General features: G+C 46.8%; 4 protein-coding genes and 1 long non-coding RNA gene across 7 annotated transcripts; 2 read left to right on the top strand and 3 right to left on the bottom strand.

Annotated features, from left to right (window-relative positions):
* Window positions 1-1,852: 1,852 nt before the first annotated feature.
* Window positions 1,853-3,499, bottom strand: LOC136192285 (uncharacterized protein in vnfD 5'region-like). Its single transcript, XM_065980821.1, has 3 exons — window positions 3,440-3,499; window positions 3,225-3,401; window positions 1,853-3,169 (listed from the first exon to the last, which is right to left on the bottom strand). The coding sequence occupies exons 1-3, from the start codon at window positions 3,497-3,499 to the stop codon at window positions 1,853-1,855; spliced, it is 1,554 nt and encodes a 517-aa protein (XP_065836893.1).
* A 1,247-nt stretch (window positions 3,500-4,746) lies between these two features.
* LOC136192284 (uncharacterized) lies at window positions 4,747-7,269 on the top strand. The gene has a single exon (XM_065980820.1). It carries the CDS (start codon window positions 4,747-4,749, stop codon window positions 7,267-7,269), a length of 2,523 nt encoding a protein of 840 aa, XP_065836892.1.
* A 6,717-nt stretch (window positions 7,270-13,986) lies between these two features.
* Window positions 13,987-14,257, top strand: LOC136191842 (uncharacterized). The gene is made up of 3 exons (XR_010671010.1): window positions 13,987-14,016; window positions 14,067-14,098; window positions 14,150-14,257. It is a non-coding gene; the product is annotated as an uncharacterized lncRNA (long non-coding RNA).
* A 507-nt stretch (window positions 14,258-14,764) lies between these two features.
* Window positions 14,765-16,619, bottom strand: LOC136191840 (ATPase MORC2-like). Of its 3 annotated transcripts, none has more exons than XM_065980250.1 (14): window positions 16,559-16,619; window positions 16,440-16,501; window positions 16,331-16,390; window positions 16,194-16,283; window positions 16,070-16,126; window positions 15,947-16,014; window positions 15,825-15,891; window positions 15,747-15,765; window positions 15,588-15,694; window positions 15,423-15,528; window positions 15,280-15,364; window positions 15,159-15,208; window positions 15,014-15,103; window positions 14,765-14,906 (listed from the first exon to the last, which is right to left on the bottom strand). In XM_065980250.1, exons 7-12 carry the CDS (start codon window positions 15,865-15,867, stop codon window positions 15,170-15,172), a joined length of 399 nt encoding a protein of 132 aa, XP_065836322.1. In that variant the 5' UTR covers window positions 15,868-15,891; window positions 15,947-16,014; window positions 16,070-16,126; window positions 16,194-16,283; window positions 16,331-16,390; window positions 16,440-16,501; window positions 16,559-16,619; the 3' UTR covers window positions 14,765-14,906; window positions 15,014-15,103; window positions 15,159-15,169. The 3 variants fall into 3 exon arrangements, with proteins under 3 accessions (XP_065836322.1, XP_065836321.1, XP_065836323.1); XM_065980249.1 differs by having other exon boundaries at window positions 16,199-16,283; XM_065980251.1 differs by having other exon boundaries at window positions 15,747-15,762; window positions 16,199-16,283.
* Window positions 16,620-20,749: 4,130 nt separating this feature from the next.
* Window positions 20,750-23,673, bottom strand: LOC136191712 (uncharacterized). Its single transcript, XM_065980101.1, has 2 exons — window positions 22,766-23,673; window positions 20,750-22,310 (listed from the first exon to the last, which is right to left on the bottom strand). The coding sequence occupies exon 2, from the start codon at window positions 22,297-22,299 to the stop codon at window positions 20,866-20,868; it is 1,434 nt and encodes a 477-aa protein (XP_065836173.1). The 5' UTR covers window positions 22,300-22,310; window positions 22,766-23,673; the 3' UTR covers window positions 20,750-20,865.
* Between the last annotated feature and the right edge of the window lie 102 nt (window positions 23,674-23,775).

Below are 23,775 nucleotides of genomic sequence, written 5' to 3'. Positions count from 1 at the left end.
GATTACATTGATGATATAGGGGGCCGTTAGCAAGAGTGTTGCACGTGTTTAGCGTAAGTGTAGGACCCCTAAAGCTTAGTGGATGCTTCCTATCTTTTAGCACCCTAAATGCACCACTGCTTTTCCATATTCTATAGTCTTCCCTATCCTATTCATGACGCACGCCCATTCGCCGGAAAGGGTGCGTCATCGCGAGCGACTCGAAAACCTCTAACTACAAAAGTCACTAAAAATAGCCGCTCGCCAAACGGAAATGACGAAACACGACTTCACGAACAAACGACACGGACAACACTGAAAGGATTCTCTAAGGAGGGACGATTAGCGTTTAGACATTAGTCCTAGCTAGTGTTATGCGCGGACGGAATGCGCTTGGGGGCCCCGGCCTAGGGGAATAACACGCACCCACACAAACATGCATGCGTACACGAGAATTAACCGCGCGCGAACTAAAAAAGGAGCTACAAATTCCCCCGCTTGCTTTGCGACGTCCTCTTCGCTCCGATGAGCTCTTCGATCTTCATTCTCCGCGTCGGCGCGTCGTGTCGTCTCGCATATTCGCCGCGTCCACGCGCGTGTGAACGATCTGGAAATAGAATTCGACGCTTGTATAGTGAATAGACGCGATTTGCTTACCGTTTTCGTGAGAGCCGATCCGCCTGCTTCGTGCGTGCCTCGCGCGGCGATCTGCGCGTCTGGAGACAAAGGTACGCTGCAATTGCACGCGATCGAGCTCTCTGGCTGGACTTACCGCGTTGCGCTTCGTGGCTTGACGTTCGCCACGTCGTCCAGCCGAATGCAGAGCTGCCAAGGGTTAGAGCACGGATCCGTGGTTAGAGGGCGGTATGCGTGAGATGCCAGCACGCGCTCCGCGCGGAAAAATTTTTGGCCACGCCCCCTAAACATTGAGCCACGCCCACTAAAATCGAGTGCTAAGACTACCCATCGCACCACAGATGTAATTAATGACTTATTACACCTATGATAATGCAGTCGGTGCAAAGCCTCTAGCGCTTTGAACTTTCAGGGCCTCACGTGAACTCGTATAAATAGTAAATTACAGCCGGAATTATTATAGCGATACGCGAGGAAATGTGCTTTCCTACGCTCGCCTGAAAATTTGCAAAACATTCCAGCCGTTTCTAACTTCTTTCGGCTAGCTAGCGTTTCACTTTTAGTACAGTTCTAGATGAAATCTCACAAAAACTCTGCCTGCGTGAGATTTTATCGACCATGCGTGAGAGCTTGGGTCAAGGGCTGTATGCGTGAGTCTCACGCTAAATGCGTGAGACTTGGTAGGTCTACGAATGATCGAGTTCGGACATGCGCTCGCGAGAGAATGAAGTTTTGTGTGCGATGCGCTCTCCCTATGGTGGGCGAGGCGTCAAACGTACGGCCGACCAATGGGATGACGCGCTGCTACAGCGTAATTTGGTGTTTGGCAGCTGCGAGCGATTTGATTAGATGAGGACGTAATTTGACCTGCGTTCCGTACGTTCGCCAAATATGGTCAATTCCGATTACGCCAAGAACAGAAAATTGGAATCTTTAGTGGAATACCGCCTACTGTATGTACCCTGACGTTTTCGCTCGCTGACGTTTTTAGCGTCTTACATGTAGATATGCTGACCTTTTGTCCGTCGCATGACGTTGCCATGACGTCGATCATCCTCACCATCGTCATAATGACATTTAACACCTAACTCATCATGATTACCATGCATTAACTAACACAGAAGGGCGGTTCACAAACTACACGTGAGGTCAGAAAATGAATTCCTCGGATATTGAGGTTGTCTTGGTTACCGTTTTTTTCTCTTCGTCGACGCTGACGTTTATTCCAATCCCCCATTTATGGAACGGACTTCCATTTCGACAATATCTCATCCCACTTCTTTCTTTCCTCGCTATTCTTCGCCTTTATCATTTTCTCATTTAAATACTTTCCGTACTTTTCAATGTATTCTTGCTCCTTTATTTGCTCAAGTCCTTCGTCGACGCTTTCGGGATTCTTTGTGAATTCAAATATCATTGCGCATTCTAATGAAATGAAGACCAAATCTGGTCTAACTCTTTCTTCAACGACCTCTTCAGACCCCAGATAAGACGAATTTGGGGCAAAAATATTTATAGCACCAATGTACATTGACTGATAGAATTCTCCCTTTCGTCGCATTCCTTCGTCCTCTCTGTCTTTCCATTTCATCGCAACCTCAGCCGGAATGTTCTCCACCAAACTGGCAAATAGTTTTGCAAATTCAGGAATATTTCTCTCCGTCAGGGCCATCCGCATTTTCTCCATTTTAGTGCCAGTAGACCCATCTTCATACCAACCCAGCAGATGTTCAGTAAAGTGCTGCCGCACATTCTCATTTGTGAAAGGAACGCCCGATTCCTTCCCTTCTGAACGCCGACGCCGGAGAATGCCAAGTTCCCACAGTAGAAGCCGCATTCGGCTATCAGTGAGATTCTGCAGCAAAGATAAAAGACTGTCGGGCGTGTCTAATCTGCTTGGCACTTCTCCGCTCAGTAATTCAGAGAAACGAACAAAATCAAGAGAATCGACAACACGACGCAGTAGCGTAGGCCAACCCGTTGAGTAAGGGGAAAATTCCTTCAAAGTCAAAAACTCGTTGATTGAATGCGGATGATACACTTGAGTGGCAGGAAGATTCTCACGACCCCAATTGTATCCATCGTAATATCGCGCTATTTTATCCATCAAGTCCTCCTCTGTCATCTCCAGCTCTTTGGCAATGACCTCAATTTCTGGAGAATACGTCGATTTAATTTCTTCTCGAGTGAATTCAAGAATTGGGCCAAGATCGGGGTAATCGTCAATATCTTTTAGGTCATTCGAGCCAGAATGATTACTCATTTTTTGCAAGTACGTGATTCCGGTCAAAAAGCGGAACCGAATGATGTGAGAGGACGCTTTCAACTGTCTGTAGAAGTCTGACAGAAAGTCTTGGCACGCTGCCGCCAACTCCACTTCATCTAAGACCCAATTGGCGAGCATTGGTGAATCATACTCATCAATGAGAACAACAATCTCTTTTCCTTCCTTAGCATAGGTTTCCTCAAATAATCTGCGGATCATTGAAACAGAATCGTATGGTAATCCAGGAGTATGAATGTCAACTCCTCTAGCCTTAGCAATGTCAATCAACTAAATAACAACAGTTATCTATTAGCATTCGTTGCATCGGTCAAAGGATTCTCACCAATTTGACTGAAGATAACTTGACATCCTCAATCGTACACCCACCAAGATGACTCATATCCAACTTGATAACGGGCCATTTGTCCCACTTCACTTCCGGATCATTGTAAATTGCCGTTCCTTTAAACGCTTCCTTGTTTCCTTTGAAATATTCCTCCAAGGTGCTCACAAGAAGACTCTTTCCAAAGCGACGAGGTCGATTCACAAAGAATTCACTGTGAGGGTGGGTGACGAGACGTTTGATGAAAGGCGTTTTGTCAACGTAGATGAGGCCATACTCAGACACAAAAGGAAAGTGCTGACCCCACAATATGCTTCTCTCTTTTTCACCATTGGAAACAGAGGAGAAATATTTCTTTTGCTGTTGAGTTGATTGAATTTCTAATAAAAATACCATTGATATAATCATTCATAAGGAGCATTTAATTAAGCCAACGCATGCTGCCCCACCATCCTAGAGTACCTCAAATATGGGGCACGCTCTAAGGGGGCCCCTGTTTGGCTTAATGATTTTGCATTTCTAATCTTTTACTACGACTTGAGTACCTCTACTTGCCCTGACAGTAGTGCATTTAATTAAATAAATCCACAGGTCTTGTGCAGCTATGTTTTCCAAAACTCTTACTAGATATCTCACCTGGAGTCAAATGCAAGGCAATGGAGGAGAGAGGCAATGTCATAGGCGAGCGAGATTTTACTGGAAACGACATCCTAAATACAAAGAGAGGAAAAATTCCAGATGAGAATCGGAAAGAAAGAGGATATCAACTCACGGATACTGTTGTGTTTGTTGTTACGGGGGAGATAAATTAGATACGGGAGGTTGGATTAGAGGAGGGAGAGAGCCTCATCCCTAATAAAGAGACCGAGAAAGAGACCATCAGCCACAGTGTGGACCCGAGTTACGCCTACGCGCGAAGAAGGACGTAACAATTTAGGGCCTGTGTCCGGAATTCGAGCGGGGAAGCCCGGAAAGTGAGTTTGGAGTGTGGGTTGCGGATCGAAGCGTGCAATGCCACAGAAGAAAAAGTCGCAACGCCAAGTTTCGAAGGCGAACAGAGCTTCGCCGCCGAAACGAACCGAGTCGTCGTCGCGTCAAGAAGCGGAAGAAAGCGACAGGGCGGACGACGAGCGAGAGGGGGCGGTTCCGAACGTTCCCACGCCGAGGCGTGAGAGCGCGGATGAGGAGACGCGTGACGTGGGGCGGTTGCGCCAACGAAGTCGACCAGTTGGCCGAGGAACTCTCATGCGTAATCGACCAGCTGCGGTTGGAGCGAGAAGAATATCGGTTACTGCGAGAGGAACATCGCGAAACCGAGCTAGGTTGGCTAAGGGAGAAAGACGTCCTGAGGGAGCGTCACTTCGATATGCTGCGGCAAGTCGATCTCCTGAAGCAACAGATTTAGCGGTCGACGTCTAGAAGCCAGTCAGTGGCGGGCGAAGACGAGGAGGAAGCCGTCGTGGAGGACGCTCGACGGTCGACCGGAAGTAGTAGAAAGCAGTCCCGGATCGAGGAGGAGTCGATGCCGGAAACAGAAGAAGAGGGTCGCGACGACGTGACGAAGGGCGACGGTGGAACGGAAGACACGTCGTCAGATGAGGACCGGCACAGGGGTTCGGCGGCCTCAAAGAAAAAGAAAAAGAGAAGAAAAAAATCGAAGGAGTCGTCAGCGACAGAAGAAAGGAGCGTGCCGGAGCAGGCGGAGTTCATGGCAGCTATCCGATCGATGGCAATGCCCAAGCTTCAACCATACAACGGACGTGACGACCCGGAAGGCGAAAAACTCGACCAGTTTGTCAAGGAGTTTGAGAGACATGCGCAGGTGGCGGGCTGGACGGGCCAGCTGAAGGTTCAACAGTTTGCTTTGCGCCTGACGGGCAGAGCGCTCACCGCGTACGAATCAATCTCCGAGGCGGACAAAGAAACGTATTCGAATATGCGCGAAGCGTTTCAAGCGAAGGCAGCCCCGCTGCTGTTAAAATCGTATCAAAGCCGTATGTTCCACAGTCGGGTCCAGGAGAAAGAGACGGTGCAACAGTACGCACAGCAGCTGCAGCACCTCTACGACAAGGCGTACGGCAGACATCCGATGACGCAGGAACTGAAAGACCAAATGTTGCTGGGGGCGTTTGAGCAAGGGCTCCAGGAAACGTGGAAGAGGGAGCTAAAACCGCCGCCCCGCACGTTTGTGGACGCGCTTTTGCTGGCGCAAACAGCAGAGGCAGCCGAAAAACAGTTGATGCGCCGAAACGTAAAAGAACAGACAGAAAAAGAGAGGCCACGATCCGAGGAACAGCGAATGGGCGAAAGGAAGGTGCGCTGCTACGCGTGCAAAAACGAGGGACACATTGCACCGGATTGCCCCGATCAAAGGGAGGCAGAGAAGTCGAAGGATAGTAGACGATCCGGAGCGAATGTGGAGTGCTTCATATGTCACCGTTGGGGTCATTATAGCTTCGACTGTCCCAATCAAGCGAAAGGTTCCAAGGAGGGTCGAAATTCTGGCGGAAGTAGCGGCGGAAAAGGGTCAGCGGGACGCGGACAACAAGTCGCGAAGATCACAGAGGGAGCGTCAGAACCCAAGGAACAACCCGCGGTGGAGACGGTGGACGACAGAATAACGCGTATGGAGCAAGAACTGACGGAGTTAAAGGCAATGAAGAGCCAGCGCACGTACAAGGAAGGGTCAGGAAAAGTTGGAATTTTAAAGGATAACGATGAGGAGGATTCATTGGCTTTTGCAAAGATGAGATTAGCCGGGAGTGAAGTCGAAGCAATGCTTGACTCCGGATCTAAGATTAATATCATCGCGGAAGAAAAGTTCAAGGAAATCGGGAGAAAGGCAGGTCTTCCAGCTTCGTTAATCAAGCCAGTACAGGCGCTACCGGAAGACTTTGGGGAACATAAGTTACCGGTATCGGCAGTGGTGAAATTGACGGTCGAATTCGACGGGAAGGAAATGGAAGCAGAGTTTTACCTCCTGCCCAAGTCGAATCCCGAACTGTTGATAGGATCACGTCTTGTTAGAGGATTGGGACTGGCTAAATGGCACGAGAAGGTCAACTTTCGTCGAGAAAGCAAGACGGACACCAACGGAAGCGTCAAAGCCGTGGTGCGGTTTCTAACGAGATGCCGGTTACCTCCACAACACGCTGGAGTATTCGAGGCCGAATTGTCAGGAGAAATTCCAGAGGGACGTTCCGTCATGATGTCGTCACGGGAGCCGCAGCTGAAATGCGGACCGAAGATGGAGGATGCGATAATCGAGCCATGCGCGACTGGCCGGGTAAAGGTTTTGTTGCGGAATGAAGGGTGTCTTCGTATCGGATTGAAGAAAGGTGACGAGTTCGAGGTAGATCTGACGGACGTCGAGGAATTGCCGTTTGGAGAACCGGCTACAAATACGGAGCAAGCTGCCGTGACATCGCCGGAGACAAAGACGACTGAAAGTCCCACGATAGGCGATGAAACAAATCGAAGGCAACGTCTGCAGGAGATGATTGACTTCTCGAATAGTTCCTTGTCAGAAGAGAGCAAGAAGAGAGTGCGTGAATACGTGTTGGATCAAGGGGACTTATTTGCACTGGATGACACTGAGTTGGGGTGTACCCATCTAGTGACGCACGAAATCGAAACGGGAGACAGTCCACCGATCAAACAGCACGCCAGGCGCGAGCCGTACTCGCAAACAGCAAAGATAACGTTGCTGATTAAGGAGATGCTAGACAGGGGCGTGATTGTCCCGTCTTCAAGTCCATGGGCAAGTCCCATCGTATTAGTCCGGAAACCCGATGGCTCGCCACGGTTCTGCGTTGATTACCGCCGGCTGAATTTTGTAACGGAGAAAGATGTTTTTCCCTTACCAAGAATCGCCGATCTGTTAGATCGTTTGGGCGAAGCTGGGGTATACAGCACGCTGGATCTAGCGTTCGTATACTGGCAGATTGCGATGGGAAAGAAGTCTCAACCGAAGACGGCGTTTGCCACCGGCGACTTTTCAAAGAGTAATGCAGCTTGTCGTCGCAGGATTGGACGGTTTCTGTAGCGTTTACTTAGATGACATCGTCGTATTTTCGCGAGACATAAACGAACACTTGGAGCACCTGGGCCAAATCTTCGAGCGACTGAGACAGGCGGGGTTCAAGCTACGACCGAAGAAGTGTTTCTTTGCGAAGAAAGAGGTCCGATATCTGGGACACGTAATCTCGGCGAGTGGTATAGCAACGGACGGTGGCAAGACGCGAGCGGTCAAAGAGTTTCCGGTGCCCAAAAACGTGAAGGACTTACGTTCGTTCCTGGGTCTCGCCTCATATTACCGTGGGTTTATGCAGAACTTTTCCCGGATAGCAGAGCCGTTGTACACTCTATTGCGCAAAGGAGTCGAGTTCGAATGGAATGAAGAGAGGCAGAAAGCGTTAGATGCGCTAAAGGAACGGTTGACAACGGCACCTGTGTTGTCATACCCCGACTTCACACAACCGTTTATTTTGGAGACTGATGCTAGCTACGCGGGATTAGGAGCGGTTCTGACGCAGGCGAAGATGGAGAAGGGTCATCTACGATCCCATCCCATTGCGTACGCAAGTCGCTCACTCACACCAGCGGAAAGGCACTACGGCGTCACCGAATTAGAAGCGTTGGCGGTAGTCTGGGCTCTACGCCACTACCGGGTGTACTGTTTGGGGTACAAAACGATTGTTTACACTGATCATAGCGCCCTGAAGTCGCTGTTGAGCAGTCCGAACCCCTCAGGCAAGCTGGCGCGTTAGGGGATGACCATTCAGGAGATCGAGCCTGAAATTAGATATCGTCCTGGCCGGTTGAATGAAAGGGCCGATGCGCTCTCGCGGTCGCCTCTAGCGGCGCTGCCCTTTGCCGACGAAGCTGATTTGGGAGAGGTGTGCGCAAAGCTCAAAAAGGGCAAAAAGGGGACTCCGCGCGAAAAGCCGGAGTTGGAAGTGGAATTGTCTGAGTAGATTCAAGAGGCACAACGGAAGGACCTATATTTTAGGAGAATAATTGTTTATCTGGAGAACAAAACCTTACCGGCGGAGGAACAGGAAGCAAAACGAATTGTGCAGATGTCGACGATCGTGGAGTTGATTGACGATGTCCTGTGTCTAGTCAAAGCACGACTGCCGCATCGTGTGCGGGTAGCGGTACCGGAGGAATTGCGCGAGTTCTTGATGGCGGAGAATCATGCCGGCCGGTTTGGAGGCCACTTTGCAGAACGAAGTCTTTACGGGCTCTTAGCGGTCAGGTTTTGGTGGCCGGGAATGAGGAAAGACGTGCGGAAATACTGTCGTACCTGTCTGCCGTGCGCGGAGTATGGAGGAGCCGGGAAGCGGTTGACGCCACCCCTTCGACCGATACCAGTTGGTGGACCATTTCACCGAGTCGCGGTGGATGTGCTAACGTTGCCGGCGACATCAACGGGTAACCGATACGCGGTTGTCTTCATGGATTATTTGACGAAGTGGCCGGAAGTATTTGCGACAAAGAACCACAAGGCGGAAACGATTGCGCGGTTGCTGGTGACTGAGATCATATGTCGACACGGAGTGCCCGAGGAGCTATTGTCTGATAGGGGCAGTGATTTTCTCTCGAGCCTGATAAAGGAAGTGTGTTCGCTCACGGGAATGCGAAAAATCAATACATCAGCTTATCACCCGCAGACCGATGGCATGGTAGAGAGGATGAACAGAACCTTGATACAGATGATCAGCAAGCATAGCAAATTCTACGGTGGCGAGTGGGATCAATACCTCAATTACATGTTATTTGCGTATCGGGTGCGACCACATTCGTCGTCAGGAAGTTCACCGTTTATGCTCATGTACGGAAGAAAAGCGAGACTACCAACGCAGACGGCGTTAGCGGTGCCGTCGCTGGCTACGCAGTTGGATGCAGAGGACTACGGAAGCGAGTTGAAGAAAGGCTTGGGTAATGCTTGGGAGTTGGCCCGACAACACATTGGAGAATCGCAGGAACAGGCTAAGAAGCAATATGATAAGAAAGCCACTCAGGAAAAATACCAGATAGGAGATATCGTGATGGTCGATTACCGAGGGAATCGGAGCCCAACGAAATTGACGCCGAAATTTTCGGGACCATATCGTGTGGCTGATGTAACCGACACAAATATCCGGGTGGAGCCGATTGGTGGTCCACCCAGCGGATCATTGTTTGTTCATTTCGGGAGGGCAAGAAAGGCACCGATGGAACTCCAGGATCATCCGTGCGTGGGGAGACAAAGATTCAAGAAAGTGTTCACACCGAAAAAGGAAGCCGCCTGATCATACCTACGCAAGCTGACAGTTGGACGTTTGTCGTAAGGTGGGTGTTTCGTTGTAGTTGTCTGTGTTCTGTGGGGTGTTAATGTCACGAGGACGTGCCATGGACTCAGGAGGGGGAATTGTTGTGTTTGTTGTTACGGGGGAGATAAATTAGATACGGGAGGTTGGATTAGAGGAGGGAGAGAGCCTCATCCCTAATAAAGAGACCGAGAAAGAGACCATCAGCCACAGTGTGGACCCGAGTTACGCCTACGCGCGAAGAAGGACGTAACAATACGTGCGCGAACCCAAAGACGCTTTTGGCGACGAATCGGGGCGAGCTGCACCAAAAGGGAGCCAACTTCTCCATTGCCTCATATGTCGCACGAACTGGATCATTTTCAAGTCGATCTGGCGATAGAAGAAGGAAGAGAAAATGCATGGGGGGCCCAATTGCGTGCGATTCAAACGGCAAGCTTACGAAAGATCGTCCGCGAGCGTTGTACAGCGTACAGAAAGTCGGAAACGAAGCTACAGTATACGGGAGATCAGGGAGAAGGCTACGAGGGCAGATCCCTTTGCGTAGGCGTGGCTTTGTCGTAACGCCCGCTTGTCTTTTGCCATTGAGCTGCACATATGTAGCGACGGTAGCAGTTAGTTAAATAGAGTTTTAGGACAGCTGCAGTACGTAAAGACGCTTCTACTTTTAACGTGCAACCTCTTTCCAACGCTGTGATATTTCTCGCTGTGGCAAAATTCCTAAAAGAGATGATCATCATATATTGTAGCGGCATTTTCTTCAAATGATGAATCTCTATATATACGATTGATTTGGAGTGAGGGTAGTCTGCAGGAGAGGTGAATGGTCTCTATCGCACGCTAGAGCGAGGGGACGAGTTTTTGTCTTAGGTTTTTTACGGTAACCGATAAATATATTGTCGGACAAAAGAAAAAGCACAAGGATTTTGTCTCCATGTAACGTCGATCTTCAGTTAACTGTTAGCTAGCTGGGCGCAGCGGCGCATGCATGCCCGGCCGACGCTTTCCTTACAGCGAGTTAAATCCACGTACGTGATATCGTCCTCGTCAATCATGCAGTATGGCTTTTGCTGCCTTCGCCCTTGATACGACCGCTTTTAGGCCAACAGACCAACAGAAAAGAGCTAAAAAGCATGGTGTATGCGCACAGGCTAATTGTGATGCGAAACTTGGGATGTTTTCTTTTCTCACTCGGTTTCTCTTGCACCGTCTGTCGCCTGGAGGTTCCGCGACCGTCGGACGATCGAAAGCTAACGCGCAGGAACTGGCCATAGTAGGCAAGTAAACGCGCATGAAGTGATCATGGTAAGCAAGTGAACGCGCATGAAGTGACCATGGTAAGCAAGTGACTTTCGCGCAGGAAGTACGTGACCCTGTCGCTATAGAAAGTGGAAACTCTATCCGTATCGGCCACCCATATCTAATACCACCAGAGCGATTTTTGACAGAGTTTAAGGTTAGCCTTAGCTGGTACCTTTATCATAATGCTCTTTGTTGCTGCACTGTTGCTACTGCAGCACTCAATTGGCTCCCAAGCAAGTAAGTGTCCGAAAACGAAGCGTACGTACGAAGGGTTGGGGGACAAGTCCCGAGAACTAACTTGCGTCGATGCCGTCCAATCTCATGCATTGCGTATTTATTTTCTACAGATCTGCATGCGCTTGGCTGGTGGATCGACCTACGAAGGTCGCGTTGAAATCTACTATGGGTCTTCGTGGGGAACCGTTTGTGCTTATAACTGGGACTTGAACGATGCGCACGTTGTCTGTCGTCAACTGTTTGGAACGTCCGCTGCTTGGAGCTCGGGGTACTTGAATTATATGTTTTCTCCAATGGCTTCAGGACCAATTTGACTTGATGATGTGCACTGCTCTGCATCAGAGCTACGTTTGGACCAATGTTACCATAACGACTGGGGTTTTCATAACTGCAATCACTACCATGACGCCGGCGTCACATGCTACCTGTACCCTGACGGTAAGTTTACGACACTTTACACAGATTGTAGATATGTGTGCACGCCTGGACGACGACACAAGGCGGCATCTCTTGCGACGATGACAATTTTTGTACGCATTCTGATAAGTGCACGTCGGGTGGTCTGTGCGTTGGCATGGAAATGCCCGGACAATGTTGGCCGGCGACGCTAGACGACTTACCTCCTAACTGGGATCGTCTGTCGTGTAGCAACGGCGACTTGTGCGCCTATCATTTGGACCCTGTCAATATGTCCACACCCGAGTGCCCAACAACGGGATCGCAATTCCGGACGACAAATGTTCATTGGTATGTCAAGCGTGCAATGAAATGAGCATCGTTTGCAAAACAATACAGGTATTCGGTTGCTTGCCGGATGCAACCGCGTGCGGATGTACCGCAGTAATGTGGGACGTCTGCTTCGACAACAACACCGTGATTCAGATTCAGAATCAGGTTCGCCATCCGTGCCAGTTTTGCCACCTTAGTCGAAACTATCGCTCTTTGATGGAGTATGCAACTGACCCTGAAAAGAGCGATAGTGAAAGTTGTGCTCGAAATGATGATGATGATTGCGGCGTCTCCGTCAGCTGCATTGGAGATGTGGAAGCGTCTGGGGATTCCCTTCCGGCTCCCCTAATGGTAATTCCTTTTACCGGAACCTGCAAGCTGTAGCTTTATTACATTTCATCATGGTTCTTCCAATAGATTAGTAAGTTTCAATAGATGAACATGTAAGGAAATTAAAAATGCAATAAATATTCACGAATATCACCCTCTGCACCCAAGAAACGGGAGAAAAGTAGTGCACAGTGAAAGCGGTCTTCGCCTATATAGCCAAATGTACTATACACTGTGAGTTGAACGCGTCTAGCTTCAGAAAAACTGCTTGTCTAAAATCTACAAGAAATTTAAAGAAAATAGTTTTAGGACGATGCGGGGACGAATGTGTATGCTAACAACTCGAAAGAGCCATTAACCCCATTGGCAATGAGATTCTACACGCAAGTAGAAGGTCCAACCAGTCCGTAGATTGCTTCATATCACTTTTCTGCATGAATCTATAACGTGTGATTAAATTTCAAAGGATTGAGTTCGCACGGATCCGAGAGTGAACTCGCGAGATCTGCCATAGCCGTATCACAAACGAAACACACCGTCACTTTGCAAAGCTTTGCGAATATTTTCCAATAATTTTCTGTTAGAGTAGACGTCTACCTGATTTTCAAGCACATGGATCTCATCTTTGGGGTCTGTTGGAAGACGCTTGACTAAAATCCCAAGTTCGATCATTCCTAATATCTACCAGAGAAAGGATTATATAGCCTTTATGACAGGAGACTAAAACGACAGCTACTCGGAAAACAATTTGGTGAGGCCCCTTTTGAGGGAGTATTATCACCCGGGCCACGAGACTCTTGCCTGCGACGGATGCGGTAAACACCGTACGCACGTATACTTCTAGTAGAAACAAGACATGCCCCTAAGCTTGCTACACGTTTTCGGAGTAAAGCCTCCGATGCATGACAATGGAAAGACGAGCCTCGAAGCAGAGAAGGGTATTTTTGAGTCTAGCTCGATGAAGATTCGATGAGCTCCGTCGAATGCCTGTCTCAGCATAGACCTTCAGTATGCCTTCAAACGGAACGATCGACTTCCGCTTGCAAGGCTTTCCTTCTGCTTTGAGATGCGAAAAACAGCTCGGGAGACCCCTTAGGGAGCCTCACTTTTGTGAAAACGTTATCGCCACGCAATATTACTTCGAATTGTCTTCGATAACTGTCGCTGACGCTAAAGAAAGTACCTCGCTAAAATTCTAGTCGAAAACTCGCCGGAGCTCTGCCGTTTGCCCGGATCAGAACAGGAGAGTCCCGGAGACGAACCTAAACGCCTTTCTCTAGTCACGAAACAAGAAACGATCTGTACATAACGAATTCCTGAGGTACGAAACAAAGTCGGGTTTCGGGTAGGTGGGTTTCCATTCAACTGTAACGCGTTTTAGACTATAGGTGACTTCGAAGAGCCAAGTATGTCATCTAGCGATCAATATGAGCTCGGTCGAGAATTCGACCGATAGAATTGCAGTAAATAACGCTGGGTGCAAAAAAAGGCGTTAGATACTCGAGAGCCATTTGAGCATAGCCAGATTCCAGTCATTCCACTTAGAAAAAAATTTATCATTTCACTTAGAAAATTCATCTAGCGCAAGCCTTCTTGTTCTGAGCTTCGGAGCTATTTAGAGTGCATGTTCATTCCTTTTCATCATTGCAATTTCATCAGCTACTCTACAGTATATGTGATTAGGCTCTTTTCGATCTTTCTCGATCTACTAAAACGTTCATGTAGTTTCATTATTTCTCTAGTTATGAGTTATAGGTTACTCGACTTCCATTTCCTATGTTCCCATTATTTATTTATGAGTCATCGGTTACTCGACTTTCATTCCCTTATTTCTTTAGGAGTCATAGGTTGCTCTTTTCCGTATAACCGTCAACGAAAAGGTAACCTTTTTGACCCAATATTTCTGAGACAGCATTTCGTTCTTATACAGTACATACTAAAGCAGTGAACCCTACCGAAGCGGTATTGGATGCGCGAGGTATTGAAACCTTAATTAAATAATATTTTTCTAAGGCTACTTTACTTCCTGCGCGAGGGATAACTATATAAATTGCATTTTGAAGACTTGATATTAGCATGAGCGACAGAACGAGCAATTAATTAGACTCTAAATAAGCTATAACGACCCCTTAAATTGTGTAACTCGGAACTCTCTTAGCAACTTGCAATATTAGTAAACTCGCCAACAACAAAAGCAAAATTTCTGCCAAGAAAACTTTTCTTGTAAGTCAACTTACAGACGGCGACTCAATTTTGACACTGCTGCGTCAAAGTCGTGCGATGGATTTGGCAAGAACTTGCTGAATTCCTATATTATAAAAGCCGTTGAATTATGATATAATACATTAGCAGCTATCATGTATACCTTATCAACTTTGGTCAGAATCAAACAGGTTTGGTTGCGCAGGTTTCCCAGCGTTTTCTGCGTTATTTTCAATTTCTCAGCTGTTTCTTTTGCCATCTTCTCAATTTCTTCCACCCTCTTTTCGGTTTCTTTCAACTTCCTTGCTGTTTCTTTCATTTTCTCCGCTGTTTCTTTTGCCCTCCTTTCAAAATCTTCTGCCCTCTTTTCAGCTTCTTTTGCTCTTGTCTCAGTGTTTTTCAAGTGCCGCGCCTGAGCAGCGTCGTCGATGTCGTTGGAATCATCGTCATCAGGAATTTGCAAAAGTTTTTGTTTCTTGGGTGGCCTGATGCTGGCGCCGCCGCGGCTGTGTACCCAGGCATTTGTTCCAGACGTTCCGCGCTGAATCGACTTTATAGAGGAATTTGCCTAAATATCTTTCTTAATTGGTATACAAGACAGTGTGACGATGTACCAAGCACAAAAGTTACAACTAGCGCATATTACTCTAAATAAAATGCACGCATAATACGAACCATTGGCAGCGGTGTTGTGAAGTTAAAAAACGCGTTTCCGCTGTCGGTGTGATCGTCCGCAGAAAGGCCTCGCTTTCTAGAAGCACCAGCCTGGATGCAACGGTAGGATTAGGGCAGCGCAGTATTAAGACGAGCATCAACGTACAACATTTGTTGCTAACGAAAAAGAGCGGCCGGGAGCGGCTGAGCTGACACCTTAAGACAAATTAATTAAGCGTAAACGTATAGATAATCTATTAGAACTCTCTTAGTAACGAGATACGCACCGCGCCTGATCGACGGCTCTCAGCTGGGGTGATTTTCGTCAGACGGCCGGTTCTAATAGCAACCTCTTTCTCCGGCTTTGAACAACTGTTAATACTCTCAGTCATTAGTTTGCTTCTACGATTATTCGCGTAATTACAATTACCTGTTGCTACCTAAATCCCAACTGCGACTGCACGTCCAGTCATCGGTAAAGACGTAATCAAAGTGTTTGATCGAAAAAGGGATTTTTCTCCATTTAAGGCACAAGTCTAAGTACACGTGCTAAAAGCGCCGGCGACAAGTAGGAGCAACTTCGCGACGTACGCACCACATTGCATTTCCATCTTCACCTTAGACCGCCTGTATTTGACGTACCTAGACTCGTTGGAAGGCTCGTCGGTCCACGGCTTTGACGGTGAATAGCCAAAATGATTCCTTGTAATGAATAAGTTGGCACCCAAAGAATTTATCATGCATGATGACCTACCAAAAATCCGTCAAATCTCCTTAACGCAAAGGTTTAAATTAATTAAATCATCTAGACGTATGAGACGTCTAGTCTTACTGATGTTCACGTCTCGCCAGTATTGCACAAGATGTTCATTCATAGCTTTAAGTAGAAAGCGATACTCCTATATAAAAACTGCTAATCAAGACAGGCTCTCTAAGATCGAATAACTCGCTTGCTTGAGGATCGGCAAAATCTTGCTTGTTGTTTGTAGGTTCCAATACGACGTAGGGAACATTGACAATTCCTAATATCAGCACACACTTAGGCTATACACGGTGAAATTACAAACACTAGCCTACCAACGACTCCTCTATACTCTTTTCCTATGGCTACTTTACTTCCTGCGTGAGGGATAACTATAAAAATTGCATTGAAGACTTGATATTAGCATTAGCGACAGAACAAACAATTAAAAATTTTTACTGCACTTGGATAATTATTTGCAAAACTGACGAAATTTTTGCGCTGATGCCTTCAACAGAACTGTAGCGCAACCGTTCGTCGTTCCTTAAACTAAAATGAAAATAATCGTTGAAATAAATTTCTGAAGGTTTGCGTACATTAGCGTGGAATGAGATCTTTCTTTGCTGGCGATAAGACAGCTTTCCAACAGAATGTTTCTGACAATATTAGTAGAGCAGGCGATGTGGAGACGTCGGTAAAGCTTACTGCTCAGGCAACGTTTGAATAGTTGCTAATGCTTCGGGACTCAGTGAGCAACGCACACTTTTCTGTGAAGGAAACAATATAGGTTTTCATTTGATATATATTTTGACAGTTATTTTAACTCTTTGCAGTGACGTGCATTGGCGAATTTTGGCTTTTTCACAAATTTCGAGTTTGACAGTAACCGTCCTAGGCGTTCTCAAAGGACGTTAATATCTAATTCAAAGTTTTATCAAGGCCGTCAAACGACTCACTTGAAAGCCCAAAACACAGAGGCATTGACACAACGACCATAGACATAAATTTCTCTCACAGTGATTTTTATTTAAAACTCTTTCTGCGCGCAGGCGTTTGACACACGTACCTAGCGTTGCAGAAACAAACGAATACGCCAAAGAGGTACGTGGTTGAAAGCTAGTAAACCGGCTAATCGAGCAATTTTGATCGGCTCTGAAGTGTAAAAAAATTAAGAAGTCCATCGGGGATATTACATTCTGGTTCAGTTTGATAGACGGCTCTATCTAACTTACGCTGTATTAAGGCTACAAAATATAGAAATTTTACCTTTACCAAATAATTAAAGATGATAGGCGTGAGTTTCTGCCTTTTCAAAGTCCCTCTATAAATCGCAACTAACCCCGCATCACTCTGAATTTTAAATGAAAACTGCTTCGTTTACCGGTAAATCTGCATCCAAATCTGCACCTGGATCTACTGCAACGAAAAATTTCCTGAGTCAGAGTTTCAAGTTGTTTGCCAAGTGCAGGGTTACGTTTCCAGACGTCCAGTGCACAATCGCCACACTTTGGCTGGTGTACGTTGTTGACGAGTCTTTGGGCTTAATTGGACCTTGTAATGTACGTACAGGTTCCCTTCCTCTAAAGAGAACTTGCGGTGTGACGCTTAGGACCCGCTGCCTAATGCAATACACAAACCCATTTCCATACGTTCGAACAGATTGTTCGAACGGGGTGTTCGAACGTTCGAACGGGGTGTTGGAACGACAAATGGATGCATACATGCATGGGGAGGGACGTCCAATAATTAATCTAATTTGAACGAGATGCAGTCAATCGAGGAAGGATTTCCACTTCACGTCACGCACATAGCGTAGGATAATGAGCGCAAAACCTGTTCTTCATCTCGAACGCTACGTTGCAAGAAGCTGGACACCAAAAGATAGGAAGCCTCTCATCGAAATGGTAACTAATATCCTCGCCTCTCATGGGCTACAATTCCAGCCAGATGACGGCGACCAAGACGCTTTGAGAGTCGAGGAGTACTACTGGGGAAGTGGGAAGGGCGACTTGTTTGTCATCGAAGATGTCGCCAAGCAAGAGATGGTTGGATGTGTGGGATACTACAATTCAACAGCTCAAAGAGGCGAACGGTGCGCTGACATTAGAAAAATGTATCTGAAGCCAGAAGCGAGAGGAAAAGGCATCGCCCGATCTATGCTCACTATGATTGAAGAAGAAATTCGACGTAGCGGTGTAAAGAAGGTTTCATAGAAACGTCTACTACGCTCGACAAAGCATGTCGCTTGTACGAAAGAGCCGGGTACACAGACGCTTGTGGCGAGAACGCTATGCTTGATAGTCGTTCCGACAAACTTCTGACAAAGACTCTCAATTGAAGAGACCCTATATAGTTGCATGATCGCATGAAGTAACTTTCGTACCCTTGGCCCATTAATTGCCAGTTGGTATTCGCTCTAGATGCATGATTAGACGCCAAGGCAACCCTGATGAAGTTGATGTACCTATAGACCTGATATAAGAGCTCTTAGAAAACGACCTTTGCGAGCTTCGCCCTCGATCCGGCCAACCCCTTCATTATTTACCTTGGAGAGCCAGATGGCGTAGGGAGGGTCCCCATTAACATTATCTTACCGATCGAGCATTCTCCTTCACTTGACCGCATAAACGACGACGGCGTTGAAGCGATGGCAACATGCATCGGGGAACGCGTCACCTAGCTATACGGGACACTTGCCCTTCAGGAATGAAATGTCAGTCTGTAGCCGCCGGCCGGCATTTTGACCGCGATCGTGCTGTCTCAGGGGATGGAAAACACCTTAGATACCGTCTTCAGTCTTCAGGTGAGTTATGGCCTTCTCTGACAAGGGGAAAGAGTCACAACTGCGTCGCCGGTTTGGAATGCAGTTCGTTTTGAAGCCGTGACTCGCCCAAATCCGCAACAGCGGTTTTATAACATCCTTGTCTTACCTGTACATCTATTATCCTTCTTTCCCGACTCAGAACCGAGCGTACGTCAGCTTCGACTTGGAATCACTGTCTATATAATTAGCTCGATCTGCAATCTGCATGTCAGCGGGCTTCCACCCAGGTGCTGTTTTTCTACCGAGATCAGAGCGCATAAGGACTTCGTTCTCTACTCAGATTTAGGAAAGATCTTCGGAAGTCTAGGCCAATTAAGTGTCCTCGATCTCATGCAAGTGAAAAGTGGGAGGAGCCAAACCTAGGGTAATCGGATTAGTAGATTCATCATTCATTTAACGCAGGGTCACAGCTGGCACAATGACGTCGAGCGAAGCCGTCTGGTATGAACTAGCCCAAGGCCATGCATATCTTGAATGCCATTGCGATGAGTGGGTTTCTTTTTGATCAGAGGGACACCCCAACACGAGCCCTGAAAAACAAACTATCGTTCTCTAACTCGGTTTCTTAGCCACAACGTCCAGAAGAGAAGCGTAGACAGGAATCGGTCCGTCTCTTTTCAATTTGAATTTTTTCAGCAGTTCCTCCGGCGTTCTAATAGCGGCGCTGAAGTAGCCCACAGTCGTCGCTTCCCACCAATCGAGTAATGTCCTTTCGTTCGGGAAGACGCCACCCTTGTCCTCTTTCGAGCTGTATACGATTTCGAAGCCGGCGTCTCTGAAAAGCGATTCCCAGTAGGAAAGCGGAGCCAAACTCCATCCCGTAGCAGCTATAAACGATTCGTAGGAATTTCCATATTGACTTGCAGAGAGCTCTCGTATGAAGGCTTTGTGATCCTCCCCCGTCGTGAAGCCGACACGTCCACCTGGGCTCAGCAAATCAAACATCTTTCCAACGTACTCTTTGGGGTTGTCGCGAGGTATTCAGTGTACCACTTGGTTTGAGTTGATAAGATCGTAAAGTGCAAACGGTTTCGCTTCGTCTATTGAACCGTGAACTATTTTCACGTTCTCGTACCTTTGGAGTCGGCTGTGGGCGATTTTGATTCGCTCCACGTCAGGGTCGACTCCAACGAGGAAACCTTTTGGCCCGATTTTCTCTGCTAAATGAAGCGTTAGGTTTCCTGTTCCGCAGCCAAAGTCGAGAACACGATCGTCACGTTGAGGCTGCAGAATGTGATCGAGGAATTTCTGGCCTTCAGATAATTGAACGTGCTTCGAAAGCTTGCTATAGGTTGAAGCGTGCACTCCAGTTGTCATCGCTACTACAAAGCAGCGGACTGTGGAAGTGACTTGCTTGCAAAGCATTTTGCATGATAAATAATTCAATTTGCACTCATTAAGAAACCGGATGATCCTTTGTTCCGGCGGCGAATCACTGCTATCCCGCTTTAAGGGATTCTTAGCTTTCTTATCAGATATCGCTCAACGCGCATGCAGCCGATAATATGAGACGACTAAACATGTGAATCGTATTTGTGCTTTAAATCAGACGGAAAAAGTAGGCAAGTTCAGTCAAACTCATTCAGTAGCTGAGAACGACAGCAATAGCCCAGTTAATGTTTTACTTTCAAGTCAAAGGTCTTGGGGCAGCATATAACAGAATAATTTTTTTAACAACGCTAACTCCACCCATTGGCGACTCCTAGTGGGTAGCTCTGATTTGTCGACAATCTTCGTTTGTCGCCACTTTTTGTTCCACGTACAATATTTTTCCACGTATACGTGCTTGGGAACACATCCATGTGGCTTAAAGTATTGAAGACGTGAAAGGCGAGTGAAAATTAAAGAAAGAATGTCCTAAGTGTTATTCTTCACCGGTGTTGGTGCCATGATGAAATGTGTAGCCAATCAATTTGCTCTCAGCTCTAGTTTGATCTAACGCAACCTGTCATTGCAAAAGTGTTTTGTAAGAATCAAAGTTTGAATTTATTATCTAAAGCGTGACAGGCGTTTGGCTGACAAAGAGATCAGTAGAAAAGATACTTACAAACTTACTCTCCTAAAATACTTACCGGTAGATACGTAAAAATAATTATAAATAAATAGTCTATCCAAAGAGAGTTTGCGACCCTCTGCAGCGACCCTTTCTGTTGTCGCCCCTCCCCCCTCCCCTCCCCCACCCTTCCTAATAAAACGTAAAACGGTTAAGATCCAATGCAATTATAACTAACATCACAAATTACTAAAAGACTCTGAAAACACAAAGTTGACGTTCCCTTGGCACGGGCCTGCCTTTTGCGTAGATTTCTAGTATAAGTTAGGAGTAATATCAGTAAGAACATTTGCCGCGAAGTAGGTAAGAAATCCTGATATTCCTCCGGTAGCTGCAAAACCTACCAATTGCCCCAGAGTGAGGCTTGTGGTCAACGCCGGGATAGTATATATGGCAGCGGAACCTACGGTTACGGTAATGGTAAACGGTGCCAAAACAGTGACGGCAGCGACAGCTGCCGCAGCGCCCCCTATTGCGGCTCCAATATACCCCATTCTTCTAGAAATGCGCTTAATATCTACTGGATTCTTCTTGCCGTATTTCTTCAACGCAAATTTTGTAGCTTCTTCCATTAGTTTCCCAGTAACAAGCCCACCTATTGATCCGCTAATAATTGCCCTTTTGAAACCATTTGCCATCACTTCACCGCTGAACTCTTTCACCAAATCTATCATACGATCAGAAAACCAGTTAGCTGCCGTTTGCGCACTGGAATCTGCTGATATTTTGGGTGCCCCAGAAAGAGCTATAGAAGCCGACTTCCAAGCATTTTTGCCTAAACATCTTTTAGCGGTATCTAGACAAGGAATTGCAACGCATGAGGGCGGCGCGTCGAAACTCGTCATCGAATAGTTGACAGAGATGACAGAGCTCGACAAGGTTGGTGCTCCTTTAGCTCCTGGTAAATGTTTTGTAAAATTTTTGCTGGAAATTGCTTTCCTTAAGTTCTCCGTCGTAACGACATCTTTAAGTTCAGTTTCGTTTTCGCTTAGCAAAAGCACTTCTTCGATAAATTCTTTTCCTTTCTCTTTTCCTAAATTGGCGCTGACCAATTCACTGTACCAGCCGGCAAGCCTATTGCAAAATTTTTCAGAATCCTGAGAAATGTCTTCAGCTCGTTGACGCAAATCTTCTAAACAGTTCACGGCTGGCTCTCCAAAGTAAAATCTAGTGACTTCTTTCAATTCTTCCAACTCTTCCTGAAGTTCTTCGGTGCAATGATATTGACTGAAAGTATAGAAATTTTTCATTTGCGAAACAAATTGTTCAGATAGAGTTCTTTCAAGAAACTTAGGTAATTTACCCTGGCATCCAACTGCCTGAGCAACATTTTCAAAGACAGCCTCTAAGAAATCCTGCACCAACTGTTCGGCTACATTTTCGGCTTCGTCCTTAGCTGCCTTGAGCCGCTCAACGAAATCTCTTCCTTCAGATATGCCTTTAAAATTTTCCACAAGAGCAATCGTTGTTCTGATGAGAAAGGAACACCATTTAATCTTGTTCGATTTGCTTCTGTCAAGAATTTCTGTACTAATTTTCGTTACTTGCACGATGTAACGAGTAGCGTTAGTGCCTAGGCGCTTTTCAAACTCGGCCATTAAGGCGTCAAATTTAGCAGCGTCCATGTAACGTTTAATTGCAGCAGAAACGCAAACGCCTATTAGCTCTGCAGCGAGTGCTTGCCACATGCTGTTGCTTACTAAAAAGAGCAAAAACAGTAATCAGCATGAATCATTGAATTAAAGCGATTCTCTCAGCATTGTAAGTAGAAATTTTGATCATTCGGAATTAATAAAAAGCAATGCATTATGTTGCCAGCCTGGTTGCCAGCCGCTTCATAAAGTAACGCGCGAAGTCGATTGCGTACTGTAGTCACTACGTAGCCTCGGACCCAGGCCTCTCCCACGAACCTTGTCAGCGGGGAGCTAGAGGTTCGTGGGAGAGGCCTGGGTCCGATCTACTCACTACATACGTCTACTCTTAGGACCTGAACGCTGACGCGACTAAGCGCTGAACATTGCTAGACTTATTGCAAAAACCCCCTTTATGTGCCCGAAAAGTTCAATGCAACACTTTGTGCAGCAAAGGTTTAAACTGGCCCATAACTTTCTCAATTACCTAACTCTAAAGATATAGGCTTGAAAAAGAGCTTACCGAAGAAGATCGCAGAGGTTGGAACGTCTCAAAACACGCTCAAAGAGCTGTAGTACTCAGTTAGGTCACAAGGTTATTATCCGGGTACCCCATCTCACGCGATCGACAAAGCGACAAAGGTTTCTCTTTCGTAGGCGTGCCTTGCCTTTGCTCATAGTGTGCACACTCGCTATGATTCGACCACGGATTGTAGACAATAGGAATAGTCCATGTGACGTTACAATGACGTGGCTGGGGGCACTCGCGACATCTAGACGTCATAGCCGAATAACAAACGAAACACATCGTCAATAGACTCATTTGAAAAGCTTTGCAATTATTTTCCAATAATTTTCTGTTACAGTAGACGTCAACCTGATATTCAAGCACATGGATCCATCTTCGGGGTCTGTTCAGTGTTGGAAGACGCTTGACCAAAATCCCAATTTCGATCGTTCCAAATATCTACCAAGGAAAGGATTAGGTAACCTTAATGAGAGGAGACTAAAACGACAGCTACTCGGAAAACAATTAGGTGAGGCCCCTTTTGAGGGATTCTTACCACCCGGGCCACGAGACTTCTGCCTGCGACGGATGCGGTAAACTTCGTACGCACGTATACTTCTAGCAGAAACAAGACATGCCTCTAAGCTTGCTACACGTCGTCGGAGTAAAGCCTCCGATGCATGACAATGGAAAGACGAGCCTCGAAACAGAGAAGGATATTTTTGAGTCTAGCTCGATCAATATTCGATGAGCTCCGTCAAATGCCCGTCTCAGCGTTAGACCTTCAGTATGCCTTCAAACGGAACGATCGACTTCCGCTTGCAAGGCTTTCCTTCTGCTTTGAGATGCGAAAAACAGCTCGGGAGACCCCTTAGGGAGCCTCACTTTTGTGAAAACGTTATCGCCACGCAATATTACTTCGAATTGTCTTCGACAACTGTCGCTGACGCTAAAAAAAGTACCTCGCTAAAATTCTAGTCGAAAACTCGCCGGAGCTGTGCCGTTTGCCCGGATCAGAACAGGAG

Source organism: Oscarella lobularis, chromosome 10 (assembly GCF_947507565.1).
Source record: "Oscarella lobularis chromosome 10, ooOscLobu1.1, whole genome shotgun sequence".
NCBI lineage: Eukaryota > Metazoa > Porifera > Homoscleromorpha > Homosclerophorida > Oscarellidae > Oscarella > Oscarella lobularis.
The sequence above is the reverse complement of the archived record's forward strand: the minus strand, read 5'-3'. Positions and strand labels throughout refer to the sequence as shown.